The 20,886-nt window shown below is 44.7% G+C and overlaps 1 protein-coding gene across 1 annotated transcript in view; it reads right to left on the bottom strand.

The window, feature by feature from the left end:
- Positions 1–19,713, bottom strand: part of CNKSR3 (CNKSR family member 3) — a 233,399-nt gene extending 213,686 nt beyond the window's left edge. The window contains exon 1 of the mRNA XM_030196561.1: positions 19,456–19,713. Within this exon, the coding sequence (XP_030052421.1) occupies positions 19,456–19,507 (52 nt within the window). The 5' untranslated portion in view covers positions 19,508–19,713. The remainder of the gene's footprint in view (positions 1–19,455) is intronic.
- Between the last annotated feature and the right edge of the window lie 1,173 nt (positions 19,714–20,886).

Here is a 20,886-nt window from a genome sequence, read left to right as displayed (position 1 = left end):
TTTGCCCATCAATCTCCTGCTGCTCCTTTGGGTTCCCAAACTCAATAGAAACTGCCTTGTACTGTGCCATGAGCCATCAACTTTCATTCACAAATATCCTGGGGTTTCCCCCTCTACTCTACATCCCTTTTCAACCCACACAGTCCAGCAGTTATTGCAGTGAAAGCTGGGGGGACCCATGCACCAGAGCTTCTTCCTGAACCCTGCAATTATAGGCTGGAATTGTCTCCTAGTCAAGCACCCCAGCCAGAGTAATGCAGGACTCCGAGGCCAGAGAAGCATTAGACAGTTTGCTGTTGATAAGTCTCTGATTTTTTTGAATATATAATTGAGGATAACGTTTTTGTTACCATTTCTTATGAGAAGTTGTGTTTCCACACCCATTTCATGTTATAGACAATTCCACATACTCCAGCCAATATCTGGCTTAACCCTAATCTCTCTTCCAAAAAGGATCCTTTGCACTTATCCCATGCTTTTTTGAATTGTATTCCCATTTTTGTCTTCATTATCTCAATTGAGTACATTCCATGCATCTACATCTATTTATGATGAAATATTTTCTGAAGCTGCTTCCGAGTATACCCCAACCTGTGACCTCTTGCTCTAGAGCAGACAGATGTGCAAGTTCAGTCCTTTAGGGCTGCAAGCAGACCAGGTTTTTAAGCTGTACATAATGAACATGCATGAGAGATCTGCATACAACAGATGCAGTGGACATGCAAAGCTTTCTCATGTATATTCATTAGGGATTTCCTGAAAATCTGGCCCATTTGCAACCCTCGAGGACTGCTTGCACAAGCTTGTTCTAGAGCATTCTTCCTGTGGAAACCATTTGTTGATACCTTCTGAGGTATCTGAATGTCTCTATCATCTCATCTAGTACATACAAACCTAGATGCAGACACCACACCATGTTGGCAGCCCTTTTCTGCAGTCACCAGTTTGTCTATATATTGTTTCAGAGGTACAGTCATCATAACTGCATAAATTCTAGGCAAAATCACACCTACAAACTGCAGACAGGCATGATTAATTCTGTTTCACCAATTGGTTATGCCTCTTCCAAATGTACCCTAGCATCCCTCTGGTTCCAGCAACCACCTCATCATATGGCTTCTCTACTAGACTGGGGTCAGGCGTTCATTTGTCATCCTCTATCGTGCCATTGGAATTTCTGCACCCCAAATGCATGACTCTGCCTTGGTTTCCACAGAATCTTTGCTGCCGTATACTTCACCACTTCTCAAGACTTCTTACATCACTTCTTCAGCCTACTCTCTCAGAGGTGTCCACTCTGAGGCACCCCTTAGTTTTATCTGTAAAAATAGCAAAATCATTTCCTTCTAAGCACTCTGCAATTCTTCTCACAAAGAAAATGAACAGAACCAGCCCCAGGACTGAAGAACTCTACTCATCACCTTTTTTCCTCAAAATTCATTCTACTTAGCACTACCCAGATGCTAATGCTGTCCATTACCTTATAGCTGAACAGCTATCACAGTAGAGTCTATCGCTTATCTGTCATTCTGGATTATCCACGATACCTAGGTGATGTCACAGCGTCATTAATGAGATGCACACAGGTTTTTCTCTCTTTCTTTAAGTCACGTTTAGTTAAAAGACAGCAGTGCTAGGTAAGATTTTTGGACACAATACGCTTGCAAACTCTTGTTACTGCTTCCTCTTCTGAAACATGCGTTCAAAATGCCTGTCTTTTATTCCTCATCCACTTTTTCTGTGTTATCCAACTTTTCAACTATCCAACCACCTATCAGTACAGTTTACGTTGGATATTCGAGACTGTACTGTACACCACATCCAGCACACATTCTTAATCTAATTCTCTAATCACTCAGTCAAAGAAAAAGAAACACAATCACATTTGTTTGATGTGGAGGGGCATAATCGAAAGGGACGCCCAAGTTTTCCTGAGGACATCCTCGCAGGACGTCCCGGCGAAGTGGTGGGGAAACCCGTATTATCGAAACAAGATGGGTGCCCATCTTTCGTTTTGATAATACGGTGAGGACGCCCAAATCTTGACATTTAGGTCATCCCTAGAGATGGTCGTCCTTAGAATTGGTCATTTCTGATTTTCGGCGATAATGGAAACTAAGGACGCCCATATCAGAAACGACCAAATGCAAGCCATTTGGTCGTGGGAGGAGCCAGCATTCGTAGTGCACTGGTCCCCCTGACATGCCAGAACACCAACCGGGCACCCTAGGGGGCACTGCAGTGGACTTCAGAAATTGCTCCCAGGTGCATAGCTCCCTTACCTTGTGTGCTGAGCCCCCCAAAACCCACTACCCACAACTGTACACCACTACCATAGCCCTTATAGGTGAAGGGGGGCACCTAGATGTGGGTACAGTGGGTTTCTGGTGGGGTTTTGGAGGGCTCAGATTTACCACCACAAATGTAATAGGTAGTGGGGGGATGGGCCTGGGTCCTCCTGCCTGAAGTGCACTGCACCCACTAAAACTGCTCCAGGGACCTGCATACCACTGTGATGGACCTGAGCATGACATTTGAGGCTGGCACAAAAGATTTTTTAAGTTGTTTTTTGATGGTGGGAGGGGGTTAGTGACCACTGGAGGAGTAAGGGGAGGTCATCCCCAATTCCCTCCGGTCATCATCTGGTCAGTTCGGGCACCTTTTTGTGCCTTGGTCATAAGAAAAACTGGACCAGGTAAAGTCGTCCAAATGCTCATCAGGGACACCCTTTTTTTTTTTTCCATTATGGGTCGAGGACGCCCATATATTAGGCACGCCAAAGTCCCGCCTTCGCTACGCCTCCGACACGCCCCCGGGAACTTTGGTTGTCCCCACGACGGAAAGCAGTTGGGGACGCCCAAAATCGGCTTTCAATTATACCGATTTGGGTGACCCTGAAGGACACCCATCTTCCAATTTGTGTCGAAAGATGGGCATCCTTCTCTTTCGAAAATAAGCCTGATAGTCTTCCTCTGGTAAAACCATGCTGCAAGTTCTGCAATTTGATGGATTCTAGGTATGGCACAATTCCTAATTCAGTAAAAAGTTTCCATTAATTTTTACATCTAACTGGTCTGTGGTTTCCATCCTCTCTCCTCCCCCCCCCCCCCCCCCCCCCACAAATACCATTTTTATGACAAGGGACAATATCCATCCTTCTCCAGTTCCATCTACAAAAACCCATCATTCTGCACATCCAACAGTATGGAGCCTAAATTTTCTAAATATTTTGCCATCCCTGTCTGCCTTCCCCAAACATGCAGCACAGCCATGTAGGGACTATGCTGGATCTGTGGGAATTTCATTCTTAGCAGAGAGGTGAAGGGAGGATGAACTACCTACATGGTACTGAAACCTGCAAGAAAAACATGAGCAGTCACTAGGAGTTTTTTGGTGGAATTCGTCAAATTTGGATGGTTATCCCTGTCATGCACTGGAAAAACGCACATTGATATCAACATTTGACCAATCAAGGAACGTTAGCTTATGACCTTACAAAAAACAAAACAAAGAAAAAACAAAACATCAACAACAAAAGAAGACACCAATCTTTACAAGCTAGGGAAGTCCATAACTAATGTTTAGGGTTCTGTACGATTTATTGATTTTATTTGGTTTATTAAATTGCACACATACACACAAATCTGACAGGAGAGACATGAATTGATTAACATTTATTACCTGCAAGACACTCTTCCCCCTTGATCTTTGCTGCTGAAATTAATATCCTCTTATACATCATTATTGGGGCTAAGCCATGATGGCCGATTAGTGAAACCATCTTAAACACAATAAAACCAAACGCCAGTCTTGGCACCATACTAGATCCTTAAAAGGTTATCTGAAATCTGCAACATTAAATACACTATAAGCCCCGTTTCCATTCTCTTTCCATCAAGAGGAAGCCGGATACTAAATAACGCTGGAACAGAATAAATCCTTTTCACCAAGTGTACTTGTCCACTGACGGACGTCAGTTTATATACGTAAGCCCTTTAAGTGGTGCTAATAGTCTGCTGCAGGTCTTCCACGTTATCCTTTTTATGTAACAGCCTCAGCAGCTTGTGAAATTCCAAACATGACATGAAGTTTAATGCAAGAGAAACATACAGACAAAGAGATTAGTTTCTCACGAACCTCTGCCACCTTAGTCAAACACAAAAAGAACAAGTTTGAAACTCAGCAGCTGCAGCTTTGAAAAATATGCAAGTCCAGATTTATGAAAGACGTCACCAATATATCAATAAAGCTGGATTCTAAAGTGTGCTCTGATCCATCAGCTTTAAAGGTCACAATAAAGTGAATTTGAAGGGCTCGTTCTGCAGCAGATGCAGAAAGCTTCCTGTGTGTTTACCGCAGGTTTTACACAGTTTTACCATGGGATAACAATGCAGAGAGTGTGGGTGTTGACTCACACATAAACCCTGACTGCATATCGCATTAAAATTAATGCAGTGCATTTGCTATCCCGCAGCATGCAAAATAAAAATACAAAGCTTTGGCTGCGTGACTTCACAGGAAGATTTATTCTAGGGATCTGGGGCAGTGTAGAAGGGTTGGTTGAGAGGAGTGGGTGTCTACCAGGACCCTCTCTCTCCCCCTGCTATGCCACTTCACAGTTTCAGCTGTCAACTACTTTCTTTTACTTATTTCTTCTTCTTTCAGCAGACGTCTGCTGGAGACAGAGAATATTCTTTGGCAGCACCAGGCTATAAATAGAAGCCAAGTAGTTTAGCTCTGTCTCCATCTGCTGGTAGGAGGGATATAACCCATTTGTCTGGACTGGTACAGCAAGGATGAAGAGGAAGAAGCCTTAGAAAGCTAGGTCCTGTCCTATCACCTTGAGTAAAATCATTTTCTGCTTACTGTGTTGCATTCTATTAAATGATATGCAGGTAGTCGCCTACACATGCTCTATTTTGCAGTATATCAAATGCACTAAATAAATAACAGCAACCTTAATCCATCTCTGCCTTCTGATAAGATCATATAGGTAATGTGCATTATACTATAAGAACATTAAAATATTCATGCTGAGTCACATCAGGATCCACTGTCTCTGGGTCACAAGTACCTGGCAGATCCCTAAAAGTAGATCTATTTCTTATAGCTCATTTTCAGGGATGAGCAACAGCTCTCCCAAGTCTACCTGGATAATAATCTATGTAGGGTTTGTCTCTGGGTCTGACTATGGACTGTGTGAAAAAAAACCCCACACACTTTCTATAAGTTTTTTATAATCTACTGCTCATTAGTTTCATGGAGTGCCCCCTGATTTTTGTATTGCTTGAAGGAATAAAACAACCCTTCCCCAACTAACCACTCTACCCCACTCAAGATTTTATAAACCTCGAGCATACCCTCTCTGCCACCTTTTCAAACAGAAGATCTCTAACCTGTTTAGCCTCTCTTTATAAGGGAGGTATTCTATCCCCTATCATTTTTCTCTTCCTTTCTAATTCTATTATATCCTTTTTGAGATGGGGCGACCATTCCTGGAATTGACAGCTCACATGTTTTCTGCCACACCGTATCAATACCACATAGAAAAGGTGAGGAAAGGCTAAAGCAGCCAGGGCTCTTCAGCTTGGAGAAATGGCGGCTGAGGGGAGATATGATAGAAGTCTATAAAATAATGAGTGGAGTTCAACGGGTAGATGTGACAAAAATACTAGGACTAGGGGGCATGACAATGTAGAAAATTTAAAATGAATCGGAGAAAAAGTTTCTTCACTCAACGTGTAATTAAACTCCAGAATTCATTGCCAGAGAATGTGGTAAAGGTGGTTAGCTTAGCGGAGTTTTAAAAAGGTTTGGACGGCTTCCTAAAGGAAAAGTCCATAGACCATTATTAAATGGACTTGGGGATAATCCACTGTTTCTGGAATAAGCAGTATAAAATGTTTTGTACTTTTTTGGGATCTTGTCAGATATTTGTGACCTGGATTGGACACTGTTGGAAACAGGATGCTGGGCTTGATGGACCTTTAGTCTTTCCCAGTATGGCAATACTTATGTACTTATGGCATGCTGGTAACTATGGACCAGCCCCATCACAATAGCAATGTAACAGAAACACAGAATGACAGCAGATAAAGACCATAGGGTTCATCCAGTCTGCCAATTCATATCATTCATTCCCTCTTCCTTCCCATAAGAGATCCCACATGCCTGTCTTACACTTTCTTGAATTCAGATACAGTCCTCACCTATACTAGGAAGTCATTCCACGCATCCACCATCCTTTCTGTAAAGAAGTATTTCCTTAGATTCCTTCAACTTCATCTTATGCCCTCTCGTTCTGAAATGGATCATTCAGTCGGCCAGCGAGATGCTTAGGTTGTAACTGTTGCTCTGTGCAGATTCCACCCCCCCCCCCCCCCCCCCCGGTTGCCTTTTCTGGCAGCATTGAAATCATTTTACTGCTATTTTGGACCAACTACTGCATGCAAAGAAGGGTACAAGCAAGTATGATGCAAACTACACCACTGAGGAAGGACGGGATGAAAAGAACATGCCTCTAAAGCCTTGCAGAAAGTACTGAAGTTTTGCATCTATAAATTATCAATGTAGTAATAATTATCATCATCATCATCATAATGTGGTATATTTGATTATTGTAAACCACTTTAGGTCACATTTTTGTTCAAGGAATGCAGTGTAACTGGAACCTAACACCTGTAGCTATAATGATATAGAAATAAAGTGAATTTTACCAGTAGCATTTCTCTACTTTTTTCTCTTGCAAAAACTGTTTACAGAAGCGTCATGTGCAAGAAGAGGGAAGAGGCTCCAGGGACAGTCACACCACATCTGAGTTCAACACAATAAAAGCAGAAGCAGGTGTCTCCTGAGATAGTGCCAATGAGAATGAAAAACAAACAGCCCCTGCTCTCCTGTAATACAGTTTGCCAAGTCAGGCCCAAATATAAACAGAGGTAACTGTCTAAAGTGCTCAATTTGTAAGTCACCAAATACCCAATGCCTGATTTTCCCTGCTTTAGGAGCATGCACTTCTGCTATCTGGGGATGAAAACTCCCCTCCGTACCATTGTCCGGTCCTGCCTATGGGCACAAACATCATGAATCAAGGAGTTGTATCAAATGTAATAAAGACCACATTCTGGAGTTATCATAATCTGTAAGAAAAAAAAAAAAAGAAACAAACACAATTGTCGGCTTTCAAAAAGATGTCACAGGCAGGACTCTCTTACTTCTGTGTGCCAAGGACATAAACACTGGAAGACTTCCCTTCCCTGGAAGTTTCCGACTATGCTGCGTCAGCAACATTCATACCTACTCGCTCTGCTGGGCAACCGAAGAACCGCCCTCAAAACACATAGACTGAAGTTTAAGATTTCCTCCAGATGGAGAAACTCTTAATACACCGACACAAATGCTAAAGATTAAAAAAAAAATATATATATATATAAATATTCACCAAATCTTGACAAGTCTACCTGCAAAAGGTATTGCAGACATAAAAGCAAATAACAGTACTTATAAAAAAAAATTCCCTTGTAAGGCAGACTGTCCCCTGCCTTGTGCATCCCAGGAAATAGTGCACTGGGCAGGTTGCTGCCATTTTGAAGATGACGGCGCTGAAGGGAGGAGTGAATGGGCTTCACTCCTGCCTCATTTAAGATACATGGTCAGAGGGAGGCCTAGGAAAGGGGTTGTAGGAGGGGTGTCTTACCAGACTACCAGGGATTTTGTTGAAAGTGGAGAGAAAGGTGGTCACTAGATTACCAGGACAACTTTTTTTTTCTTCTTCTTTTTTTAAATTGGGGAAGAGGGGGAGCCTGGTCAAGAGGGGGGCCACTGCTGGAAGCAAGGTGGTTAGGTTGAGTGAAAAAAGGGTGCTGCTAGACACCAACTCCTCTCAGTCAACCAACCGACACTGCGCGGACCTGGTAAAAAGTTTTCCATGCACAACATATGTCAGAAACTTGTATTTATTTATTTTTTTAAATTACAAGGCTGCAAAATTGTTAATGAACACCATTACCATGCATATTTTTATGCAGAATGCGGAAATGGTTTCCACACAATTTAACAACCGAACTGAAACTACTGTATTTCTGCATTGCTCAGCCACTAAAACCAGTATAAGCCTGCAGTAATGTTTTTTGCAATGAGACCCAAACACTGCTGCTAAACAAAAGAAAAAATAATTACTAGGGGCAGGCATTTAGTGCACTGTTAATTTGATTAAATCTTTTTTTAACTTTAACTAGGATTACATTTTTTAATCCTGACCAAAATTTTTAACTCCCCTCTCCTCTGTCCAGCATTGCTTTCTCTCCCCTGCCTATCCTATTTCACCTTGGCATAACGCAGCAGAGGGAAGGCATCGGCGTCACTTGATTTTTCATTTGATATACCATTTTTTACTATAAGTTTTAAAGCGGTTTACAAAAAAAAAAAGCACAATTTAAAAAATCCATTGGAGTTTAAAAAGAAGGAAAAAAAAACACCTATTACTTTTGCAAGTAGAATGTGGGAATTGCTGCCAGAGACCCTATGAAGAGCCAGAACGTTCAGATAAACGGGGGGGGGGGGGGGGGGGGGGGGCGGATAGGAAAAGATGCCAGACCTGTGTGCTGGGGGAGTGGAGGGCCTTCAGCAGTAGCAGGAGAGGAGAGAAATGGGTGTCTGTATGTCTGGGGTAATAGGTTTAGCATCAGAATGGGAGACACTTGGGTGTATGTACAGGGGGAAAATGCAGCAGGAGAGGAGGTACCTGTATGGAGGGAAGGGGTACAATGTGCTATGGGAAGTGTGTGTATGCAACCTTTCATTATATTCAGCAGGTTTAAAGAATTCCCACACAGTTTGCACAGTGGAAATTTACTAGTACAAACCATCCAGCTCAGGCGTGTGATTAATCGTGTTATTAAAATTAATACTACGATTAATTTTGATTTAAATTTTTAAGCATTGCCCACTCCTACAATTTATCAAACCTTGACAGGTCTATCTGCAAAAAAGCATTCCAGACATAAAAAGCAAACACCAGTACTTCTGAGATTTTTTTAATGAGAAAATTATGTACACACACACATACCACACAAGTGAGAAGGTAATTTTATAAAGGGGTCGGCTAGATTAGAAGATCAAGTAGGTGCCTATTTTGAGCTCAGTTTATAAAGACAACCCAGTCTTACTGGACATACTTGGGGCCTTGTTTACTAAGCATTGTAAGGGCGCATTAGCGTTTTTAGTGTGCGCTAATTAGGACACGCTAAATACTAAGTCGCCCATAGGAACATATTAGTGACTCTAGCGTTTAGCATGCACTAAAAACACTAGCTCATTTTAGTAAACAGGGCCCTTGGTGCCTAGTGGGAGCAGGAGCAATCCCCCATCATCCCTGTTCTGATGTGCAAAAATGGTGCTGGTGACCCCTAGCATTAATTTTGTAGTACTACTACTAAGGGTCAGTACAGAAAGATTACCACTAGGGGTCTCTGGCACCATTTCTGCACCCATGGCCAAAAGAGCCAATGAACTGTGGTTTACTCCTGTTCCCATTTAACAGGGATGCCCAGTGGAGCCGAGACTGAAGATGGGGGAGGTGGAGAGGTCTGCCAAAGAGCCCTTGCTGGGAGAGAGGAGGGTCATTGTTGCCTGGAAGGGTCAGGTAGGGGATCCGATATCTTCTATGGGGAGGGAGAGATGAAAGCTGCTGAAGCAGACCTTGGCATTGATTGCTGCCCCTTCCAGCAGGCACCTATTCATGCCTTGTAAAATGGGAAATCCACATCTATACTGTAGGCACTCTCAAGCCACTCCTTTTACTCACCCTAACTATGTACTCAAGCCACTCCCTTTACTCACCCTATGTACCCTGCACATCTACATATACTCAGCATCACCACGTGCAGAACGAAGTATCTTCAAAAACGAAGATACTTACATGTAGCAGGTGTTCTCCGAGGACAGCAGGCCATTCATTCTCACATGTGGATGGTGTCATCCATGTCACCTGGTGCAGAGCTTATACAAGCTAGTATAGATTTAAGAATATGTGCAGCATCCTCAACACTCATTTGCGAGTGTCTCCCCACCTGCCCTCCATGAGAGTGCAGGACCATCAGTACAATACTATAGAGGCATATTTTCAAAGCACTTAGCCTTCCAAAGTTCCATAGAAACCTATGGAACTTTGGAAGGCTAAGTGCTTTGAAAATATGCCTATATAGCATACCCAAAAAATGAGACAACTCCAAGGGGAGGTGAGAGGGTATGTATGAATGAATGGCTTGCTGTCCTCAGAGAATACCTGCTATAGGTAAGTATCTTCACTTTGTGCAAGGACAAGCAGGCCATATTATCACATGTGGGAATCCCCATCTACCAGTCTCACCGAAAACAACTGGTCAACTGGACCTCGCAACAGCGAGGGTAAAATAATAATTAACCTGAAACTATATACAACTGTGTAAGTGCAACCTACAGGGGTGAAGTTGGATTCTAGACCTCAAACAAATTCTGCAGAACTGTCTGTCCAAACCGACTACTGTGTCAGGTAGCCTGCTCAAGGAAGTACTGTGATGTGAATGTGTGGACTGAAGACCACGTTGCAGTCTTGCAAATTTCTTCAATGGAGTTAACCTCAAGTGAGCTATTGCCACCACGCTCGGACATTGTGAGCCTTGACATGACCCTCAAGAATCAACACAGCCTGGGCATAAGTGAATGAAATGCAATCTGCCAGCCAATTGGAGATTATGCATTTCCTAATGGCAACCCCCATACTGTTGGGATTAAATGAAACAAAAAGCTTGGTGGACTGTCTGTAGGGCCTAGTCCACTCCAAGTAAAAATCCAATGCTTGCTGGCAGTCCAAGGTGTGCAATGCACTTTCACAAGGATGGGCACGAGGTTTGAGAAACAATGTTGGAAGAACAATCGACTGGTTGTTACGCAGGAACTTAGGGTACGTGCAGAGAACTACTCCGTAATGATGAAATTTAGTGTAAGGTAGATTCGCTATTAGGGCCTGAAGCTCACTGATCCTGCGAGCTGAAGTATCAGCCACCAAAAACAAGCCCTTCCAGGTCAAGTACTTCAGATGACAGGAATCCAGGAGCTTTCATCAGCTGGGTGAGGACGATGCTGAGGTACCATGATATAGACAGAGGTTGACTGGGGGCTTTGTTAAATGCAAACCTCTCATGAAGCAAACAACTAGAGGCTGTCCAGAGAGGGGCCTATCCTCTATACAGCGATGGTAAGCACTACTCGCACTAAGGTGAACCCTTATAGAATTAGTATTGAGGCCAGACTCAGAAAGGTGTAAAAGGTGTGCAGAGTCTGTGTACAGAAAGAAAGGGGGATCTAGGGCCTTGCTCTTACACCAGACAGCAAACCTCCTCCACTTGAAAGAGCAACACCTCTTTGTGGAATCCTTCCTGGAAGCCAGCAAGACCTGGGAGACACCCTCAGCAAGATGCATGGAAGCAAATTCTAAGCTCTCAACATGCAGACTGTGAGGGCCAGAGACTGGAGGTTGGGATGAGGAAGAGATCCCTTGTTCTGTGTGATGAGGGTTGGAAAACACTCCAATCTCCATGGTTCTTCGGAGGATAACTCCAATTGCTGAATGGAATGGGATGGAGATGGGACGGGGTAGTTTAAAACAAACCGTAGTAGCTCCAACACCCTAATAGTTCTCCGCATTGTCTCCTGAGGACCGTTCTCAGGCATGTTCTTCACTGGCCAGTTGTCCAGATAAGGGAACACATGGGAGTCCTAGTCTGCGTAGCAATGCTGCAATTACGGCTAGGAACTTGATGAAAACCCTGGGAGCAGAAACTAGGCCAAAAGGCAACATGCAATACTGAAAGTGATGTGTCCCCAGCCAAAACCGAAGATACTTCCTGTGACCTGGAAGTATCGGGATGTGAATGTAAAGAATCCTTTAAGTCCAGAGAGCAAAGCCAATCATTTTCCTGAATCATGGGGAGAAGGGTGCACAGGGAAACCATACTGAACTTCTCTGACCAGGAATTTGTTCAGGGCCCTTAAGATCTAGGATGGGATGCACCCCCCCCCCCCCTATTTTCTTGGGCACAAGGAAATACTTGGAATAGAATCCCTGCCCTTCTTCCCCTGGTGGAATGGGCTCAACCACATGAGCCTTTAGATGGGCAGAGATTTCCTGTGGAAGTACCTGCTTGTGCTGAGAGCTGAAGCGAGATGCTCTTGGTAGGCAATTTGGTGGCAACTGATGCCAATGCAGGGTGTAACCATGACAGACTATTTGAAGAACCCACCGGTCGAAGGTTACAAAGGGCCACCATTCTTGAAAAAAAAAAGTAGCCTCCTCCAACTGGTAGGTCATCTTGGATGGTTAGCTATACTGCAGTTATACTTCGCTGGAGCCACTCAAAAGTTTGTCCCTGGCTTTGACTGGGGAGCTGGCTGGCACATGCTACTGATGAGGATGAGCGCGCTGGGACTGAGTCTTCTGAGGCTGGCGATAAGGAGCGCACCTACATCTCTGACAGTAGTAGGGACCCCTCTTTCATTTGCCCAAAAACCTTCAAGATGAGGAGGAAGGCGCAGAAGACTTTAGATTGTAAGCTCCTTTGAACAGGGACCGTCCTTCTTTGTTAATTTGTACAGCGCTGCGTAACCCTAGTAGCGCTCTAGAAATGTTAAGTAGTAGTATATCTATCAGAAGAGAGTGTCAATGGTGTCAGTGTGTTTCTTGATGAGGTCAGCAATCTCCTCCACCTTGTCTCCAAAAAGGTTATCTCGCTAGCACATGGCATCTGCCAACCTCTGCAGGACCGCTGGCTCCAAGTCAGAGACAAAAAGCCATGAGAGTCTGCACGTCACTATACTCTGTGCAGTGATCCTGTACACCACATTAAAGGTATCATAGGCACCCATGGCCATGAACTTACAACACGCCTTCTGCTGCTTGACCAACAGGTGAAGAGATTCGGCCTGCTCCTGTGGGAAAGAATCCACCAAATCAAACTTACTGTGCACCAAGTTCCGCACATATAGGCTTGTGGAGAGCTGATAAGATTGTATAAGGGAGATGAGCCTAGAGGCCTGATACATCTTCCGCCCAAAAGAATCCAGGGTTCTAGCTTATCTGCCAGGGGGTGCCGAAGCATAGTCCCTAGAACTCCTGGCTCTTTTGAGCGCAGATTCCACCACCAAGTGATGATGAGGTTTGTCAAACCCTGTGAAACTCTAGATCCAGTATATGGTGTCTATCTTCTTGGGCAAGACAAGGACATTTTTCAGGATCTGGTGAAAGGGGACAATCACAGCCTCTCTAGGAGGAGATTGGAAGACCCTGGGCTCGTCCTGTGTCTCCAAATGAATGGGAATAGCAGCTGCCATTTCCCATACAAAAGCTGAGAAGGAAAGGCACTCAGGCGGAGACTTCCTCCTTTCCTCTGGAGGGAAGGGCTCAGATTGGATACCATACATTAAGTACCATGGATTCTCATCAGACTTCCATGGCAAAAAACTCCTCGTGGGAGGGCCGATACCAAGCCTCTCTCAAAACAGAGGAGCCAAGTCCTCGAAAAGGGTGTTCAGGTGTCTGTTCCATCCTTGACCCAGTGAACGTTCCTCCACCATCGAGGGAGTGCCAACATGGGTGGCTGTCAACACCAGTGTTGGAGACCTCACCGCAGGCTGATGGTCTTGCGGGGCTGCAGCAAAATGCATGGCTGGTGCAAGCACCACAGACGTCGATTCACACAGTTGTAAAAACCTCACCCAAAGCTTAGAGAGCATGGCCCAGATGCGCTCATCGAGAGTTGCCATCAGGGAAGGCCAGGGCATCAGTTCAGAGACAGACTGCTGAACTGTGGGGATCGAGATGGGTGCCTTGTCCTGGCTGTGTGGAGACCAGCACATTGGCAACTCCTGTATAGAGGGGGAGCGGTCTTCCCGGCACCAACGCTTCTCTGGGACCGAATCCCTCGGTGCCCCGCAACTCCCAGCACCGTGCATCGGAGGGATTGATGCCAATGCTTCCTGTCCTTCACTCAACGCCAGTCATCTATGCTCCTCTGTGCCGACAAGGATGACATTGAATCCCCACATCGCCTCAGGTCGGGTCCAATGCTAACCAGTCCCAAGGACCCTGCAGAGCAGTCGGCATCAAGGCAGGTGGAGACCCACTCGATGCAGGACCACTCCCAATGCCTAGCAGGTCTCTCAGTCATGCAGAACGTCGTCGATACCAACACTGAGGTTTTGGAACGGGCTCCAAAAATTCTCTCTCTCTGAGCCTCTCTGGGCAGCTGGGTTCTTTTCTTCATACAGGAGGCAAAGAACACAGCTTGAAGGGGTATGTTCAGGCCCCAAACACTGATAACACCAAAATGAGTGTCTTTGCCATCTATTGAACTGGCTAAAGCACTTAAAGCCACTGGGAACCTTCAATGACATGGAAGGGAAAACAGCCATGGCCAAATCAAATGGTGATTAAAAATGGGGCAAGCAACAGAAAAAAATTGAAGGACATACACCCGACCAGAGCTCAGGCCTAAGAGGGCTTTCAGAGCATGCCAAACATAAAGGAAACTTAAAAGTAGGGAAAAAATCAAACTGTATAGGAAGGGGAAAGGAACTTTTCCTAAGAAAAGAAAAAAAAACAGGGTAAAAAACCTGAAGGGAAGGCACAAAATTGAAAAAATAATGTGCAGGACAATCGGGTTCTCTCCTCATTGCGGATAAGAAGAGACTGATGATCCCATGTTCTCACGGCGGGCGGGAAGGCACTTGCGTATGTGTGGTGGGGATGCTGCTTGTGTTCTTAAAGATATTGTTTAAGCTCCGCACTGGGCAACATGGATGATATCACCCACATGTGAGAATATGGCCTGCTTGTCCTCGGAGAATGGCATTTCCACATGTAAGGCACTCCATATATGTAAATACTGCTATTGGCACAAGTACATAACCATTACAGTACTGGAACAGACCGAATGTCCAGCCAGCCTAGTATCCCGAAAGAGAAAATAGATTCTATGATGCTTATCCCAGAATTAAACAGTGTATTTTACCCTAAGTCCACCTTAATAATGGTTTACGGACTTTTCTTCCAAGAACTTTTCCAAACCCTGCTATGCTAAGGGCTTTTACTACATTCCCTGGCAATGAATTCCAGAGCTTAATTGCACAGTGAGTGAAGAAATATTTTCTGCAATTTGTTTTAAAATGTGTATCTGTGAATCGCCGAGTACATTGGAATCATTTGGGCTATAACTATTTTAAACAAATAAATGTACTACTTAGTAACTTCATTGCATGCCCCCTAATCCTTACTTGCTGTTTCCAAAAGTACATAAGAATAGTCATACTGGGTCAGACCAATGGTCCATCTAGCCTAGTATCCTGTTTCCAACAGTGGCCAATCCAGGTCACGTCCCTGGTAGAAACCCAAATAGTAGCAACATTCCATGTTACCAATCCCAGGGCAAGCAGTGGCTTCCCTCATGTCCATCTCATTAGCAAACTATAGACTTTTCCTCCAGGAACTTGTTCAAACCTCTTTTTAAACCCAGATACACTAACTGCTGTTACCACATCTTCCGGCAACAAGTTCCAGAAGTTAAACTATTTACTGAGCGAAAAAAATATTTCCTTCTATTTGTTTTAAAAGTATTTCCATGTAATTTCATTGAGTGTCCCCTGGTCTTTGTACTTTTTGAAGAGTGAAAAATCAATTAACTTCTCCCTGTTCTACACCACTGAGGATTTTATAGACATCAGCCGTCTCTTTTCCAAGCTGAAGAGCCCTAACCTCTTTTGCCTTTCCTCATATGGGAGGAGTTCCATTCCCTTTTATCATTTTGGTGCTCTTCTTTTAAACTTTTCTAATTCTGCTACATTTTTTTTGAGATACAGGCACTACTCTAACGAAATACGCACATAATTAGCGGATGACTGCGAGGTCATACATTGTAGAATTGTCCTGATAAGGTGTAAATGCACAATGTGAGTGGGTAACTTACCATACTTTGCATTTTCAGTGTTTGTGTAAGGCAGCCAGAAAGTCTTGCTCCTGGCACTGGTTCCCAGGATAAAATTGTTTGTTTGCTTTGAGTGAAATGGCTGATCAAACAGAATTGAATGTGTACACTTTCACTTTAAGACTCCCATTCACTATGCCTCTCCAGAAAAGGGTCACAAAATGCAAATTAAAAAAAAAACAACAACAAAAAAACACACATGTAGGCAAAAAAAAAAGTGAAAAGAACAAAACAGACCAAGGTCCGCTCATCTTGAAAGAGTTACTCAGTATCTGTAGTGGGCACAAATTGGTCAAACGGGTTTGGCAACCAAGCAGGAGCTGGGAGTTTGGCCGCCAAAGAGCTGGTCTGCCCCTCAGCTTTCACTAGTGCTGCCACATGGATTGTTTCAATTCTATCGCAGCTGGGGCCAGTGTCTCAGCACATTTTTCTGGCCAAATGCATGAAAGTTATTAAAAAGAGCTATTTATATGCCAGAAACAAAAAGATATTGTTTTTCATCTGAACTGTATAACTTTAGTCCAAAGCATGGTACACACCCTTCATTCACTCTTGTTTCAGCTATTCCGTCAGACTCCAGTCTGGGAAAATATTTCTTTGTAAACTATAAATAACTGTCACCACCCCCCCCCCCCCCCCCCGCAGACATGCTCTGGATCAAAACTGAACAGACAACTCACTGGGAAACCCAGTGCATGCCAATCTGACTAATGCTCTGCTACTGTCTCGTAGGTAACTCATATGTAGTCTTTTCGGGTTCAAAACCTGGAAGGCAAAACGAGTGCATGAAGTGTGCGATTCCAAGACAAGATCCTGGGGTCACAGTCATTCACAGCAAATTTCCAGAGACCGGCTCCAAGGAGACCCAGACACCCCTCCTCCCTCCCCCCCCAAAAAAAAAATCACTCTGCAAAATGTCTTACAGTGAATAGTAATGTCTGGAATTTATTTGCAACACTCTGAACCTCTCCGTTTCAAAACAACCATATCTAATGTCAAAGAAAAATTGGAGCTGCATTCCATTATTCTGTGGAAAGCCAAACACAGCAAAGGGCAACTGAAAAGATCACATCTCCATGTAACATGGTAAATGACAACAGATAAAGACCACAATGGCCCATCTAGCCCACCCAGTAAGATGGCAAGGGCTGTGGCTGCTACGCCACACTGGTTACTCCCATGCCTTTTCATTTTATCAACATATCATAGATTAATAACACCACAAAATTACTATGGAAGACCTGGGAGGAGGGTTGTTTTTCATTCATTTACTGGGGTGGAGGAGCAGCCTAATGGTGCTTGAGAACCAGTGGAACTAAGTTTGATTCCCAGGTCAGCTCCTTGTGACTCTGGGTAAGTCACGTAACCCTCCATTGCCCCAGATATAAAATAAGTATGTAAACTGTTTTGATTGTAACCACAGAAAGACAATACTATCAAATCCCATTCCCTTTATTTTTAAGAGTAATAACTCTTTTTGTAGGCTTTTACCATTCTGTGCTGAGCACAAAATTCATGCAAAAGCCAAATTCCTCCTACCCCATTAAGTAACAAAAACTATTTGTTTTAGAAAGCAAACTGTAACATAAACCAGTCTGACGTTTTTCAACACACACACACACACATCTTCCCCCTAGTCCTCTCCCTTCCCCCAAATCAGGGTGCCTTTGTAAAGTTTTTTCTAATGGGCTCCAGGATCTTTGTTTTTCTGAGCACCTTATCTCTGTACAAAACAGAATTGTCCATGTTGTTAGATGTCATTGTTCACATAAGCTCAAGTATGTGCCTCTCTTTTCTAGGGCTGCCAAATCCTGGCCACAAATATGCAATTCAAACACACCAGAATACTAGCCATCAGGGTACTTCAGGTCAACAGGACAAAAATGTTTCTCTGTCAAAAGGGAAAATCATCTCAACTGAATCATTAAAGGCTTTCATAAACTTGAGGCCTGCCTCTGACATGTGCCCATCTGACCTGTGATAAACTTTATTCAAAAGACTTCAAGCAGGACCTCCCCCCCCAGCCCACAGTTCTCATGGTGTGCTAGAAATGTACATTTTCTTCCTAAATACTGGGGATACGATGAGGGGCTATTTTCTTACAAATCAAATCTCACAACTGAAGAGCTCTGATGGGATAATAAACGGTCTCATAAAATGTCAATACAAAAACTTTTGTGCACCCTGAGTAAATAAAATACACACACACACTACACAGTCATGCTTTTGGATCACCATGAGAGCTACGTTCCCATGAAAATAACTAAACTTTATGCTCAGCAAAGTCATTTTGGGGTGTTTATTCTCACCAGCTAACCTCACGTGTGGTACACATACACAACCCTTACCGAAGCACAGACACAAAGTTAATGTGTCACTTTAGAAGTCCAACTACATGCTGTTCTTACCCTGCAAAGGATTTTTAATAGGTAATTAATATTTCAGTTCTTTTACTGTTATTAACTCTAGCAAACCAGAAGACTAAATATCCTGTATTATACTAAAGACTCAGTGGTTCTCAAACTAGATCCTGGAAGCACCCCAGCCAGTCAGGCTTTCAGGATACCCACAATGAACATTCATGAGAGAGATTTGCATGCAGTGAAGGCAGTGCATACACATTTCTCTGAGAAATATGGGGATCCTGAAATATAGACTCTGCTGGGACAACTCACTCTCTTCCCCGTGTGCATCTGTTTACCCAATTGTGCTAAACCCCCACCGAGCAGACAACATGGGAAAATGCTTTAATCCACCTGGCCCTGGAAATCAGATTACTTTGCTTACGTTAAAGATAATATTGTTCCAAGCCTCCCACCCTCCCTGGGAGCTATATACAATCCAGGCAGCAGAAAACTAACATCAAGAAGTGGCTGCAGCTGCACGCACTGAATCACTCATTTTATTACAAATGCATCACGATGTGAACCCGGACAGAAGTTGTGTTTGGTCAGCAGTTTCTGCCTCTGAAAGTTTCTAAAAAAAAAACAAAAACAACCCGAAACAGGATCATTCATTCCAATCCAAGCAGCCAGTGTTTTCAGACTCGCCTTCCCTCCCAGCAGGAGCCGAAGGAGAGAGAGAGAAAGAAACTTTCCCCGGCGCGAGCTCCACAGGCCAGTGACAAGCACAAGAGAACGGTGCGTCCCCCCTCCCCCCTCTTAACACCTGCACGGCGTTTTCTCCGATTAGAACGCAACTCCCCCCCCCCCCCCCCCCCAACACCTGCACGCGGCATTTTTTCCGATTAGAACGCAACCCCCCACCCCCCTCCTCCTCCTCCTCCTCCTCCTCCTCCAAGAGATCACAAAGTTTTTACAGCAAAAGCGCCTCCGGGCTCGCAAACGTGATACGAGTGTCCCACCAGTTTCACTCCCAGTAGAAAGTTCCGAAAACAAACAAAAAAAAATGCAAGGAGGGCTCCCCCTCCCCAACCTACCCTTCATCCACTCGAGCACCTGGGCCGGGCTCCACTTGGTAACGGGCTCCATGGCGCTCCCCGAATCCGGGAGGGATCCGAGCTCAGGCTACCCCCGCCTCGCCCGTGCCATCATCATCCGGGCCCTCTCGGACTGAAGCTCCGCGCGCACAAACGCAGCCCCGCCGGCTCAGGTTACACTTTCAGCTGTTCCCAGCCAAAGCCCGAGGTGGGAAGAGCTGCCTGAAACTTCTCAACGGGAAGGGCCGGCCCAGCTACACACACACACTCTCTCTCTCACTATGTATTAAGCACGCCCACAGCAACACACTCTGCGAAAGAGTGCTCACCCTTGGCAAACTTTTGGTAACTGGCGCCCAAAACAACTGCTCTGTATAGGGAAGTAAGAGCAGTTTCAAGCCACACAGACATGCTAGTATTTGCATAAAATTAATACGGTTAGAGCACTGGGCTTCACATCTAGGATGCCTGGTTCAAATCCTACTGCTGCTCTTTGTGATATTGGACAAGTCACAACTTTCTGTTGTCTCAGGTACAAAATTAGACGGTGAGCCCTTCAGGGACAGGGAAATGCACAGGATACCTGAATGTAACTCATCTTAAGCTACTACTGAAAAAGCTGAGTGTAAGCAAAATCCAAAGACTGCACCTCGCATATTGTGTTTAATTCTGGTTACATCATCTCAAAAAAGATATAGTGGAATTAGAAAAGACGCAGAGAAGGGCGACAAAAATGATAAAGGGGATGGGACGACTTCCCTACAGGGTTGCCAGGTAGAAATTTTTTTTCCAGCCCAATCCAGGCCAGAAACCAGCCCAAAACCCGCCCAAACACAAACCCCGCCCCTGACACCCCCACCCCCGCGTCACCGGCCCCGGCCCCGCCGTCACCGGCCCTGCCTCCCACGTCATCGGGCCCGCCTCCCCGTCATCAGCCCCGCCTCCCCATCATCGGCCCCGCCTCCCACATCATCGGCCCCGCCTCCCACGTCATCGGCCCCGCCCAAAACGTCACTAACCCCGCCAAAAAACGTCACTAACCCCGCCCCCCGCGGCCGAAAAAAATCAAAAAGCCGCCCAAAAAGCCGCCCGGAAGCCCTAAAAACCGCCCAAAAAACCGCAACCCGCCGCGGGCAAAAATTTCCCGCGGCGGGTCGCGGAAAACCGCCCAATTGGGCGGTAAAACCGCCCACCTGGCAACACTGCTTCCCTATGAGGAAAGGCTAAAGCGGCTAGGGCTCTTCAGCTTGGAGAAAAGATGGTCGAGGGGAGTGGAGTGGAAAGGGTAGACGTGAAGCGTCTGTGTTTACTCTTTTCCAAAATACCAGGACTAGGAGGCGTGCAATAAAGCTACAAAGTAGTAAATTTAAAATGAATCGGAGAAAATTTTTGTTTACTCAATGTGTAATTAAACTCTGGAATTCATTGCCA

This window comes from Microcaecilia unicolor, chromosome 3, assembly GCF_901765095.1.
Source record: "Microcaecilia unicolor chromosome 3, aMicUni1.1, whole genome shotgun sequence".
In the NCBI taxonomy this organism is placed as follows: domain Eukaryota; kingdom Metazoa; phylum Chordata; class Amphibia; order Gymnophiona; family Siphonopidae; genus Microcaecilia; species Microcaecilia unicolor.
This window is presented reverse-complemented; position numbering and strand designations above follow the sequence as displayed.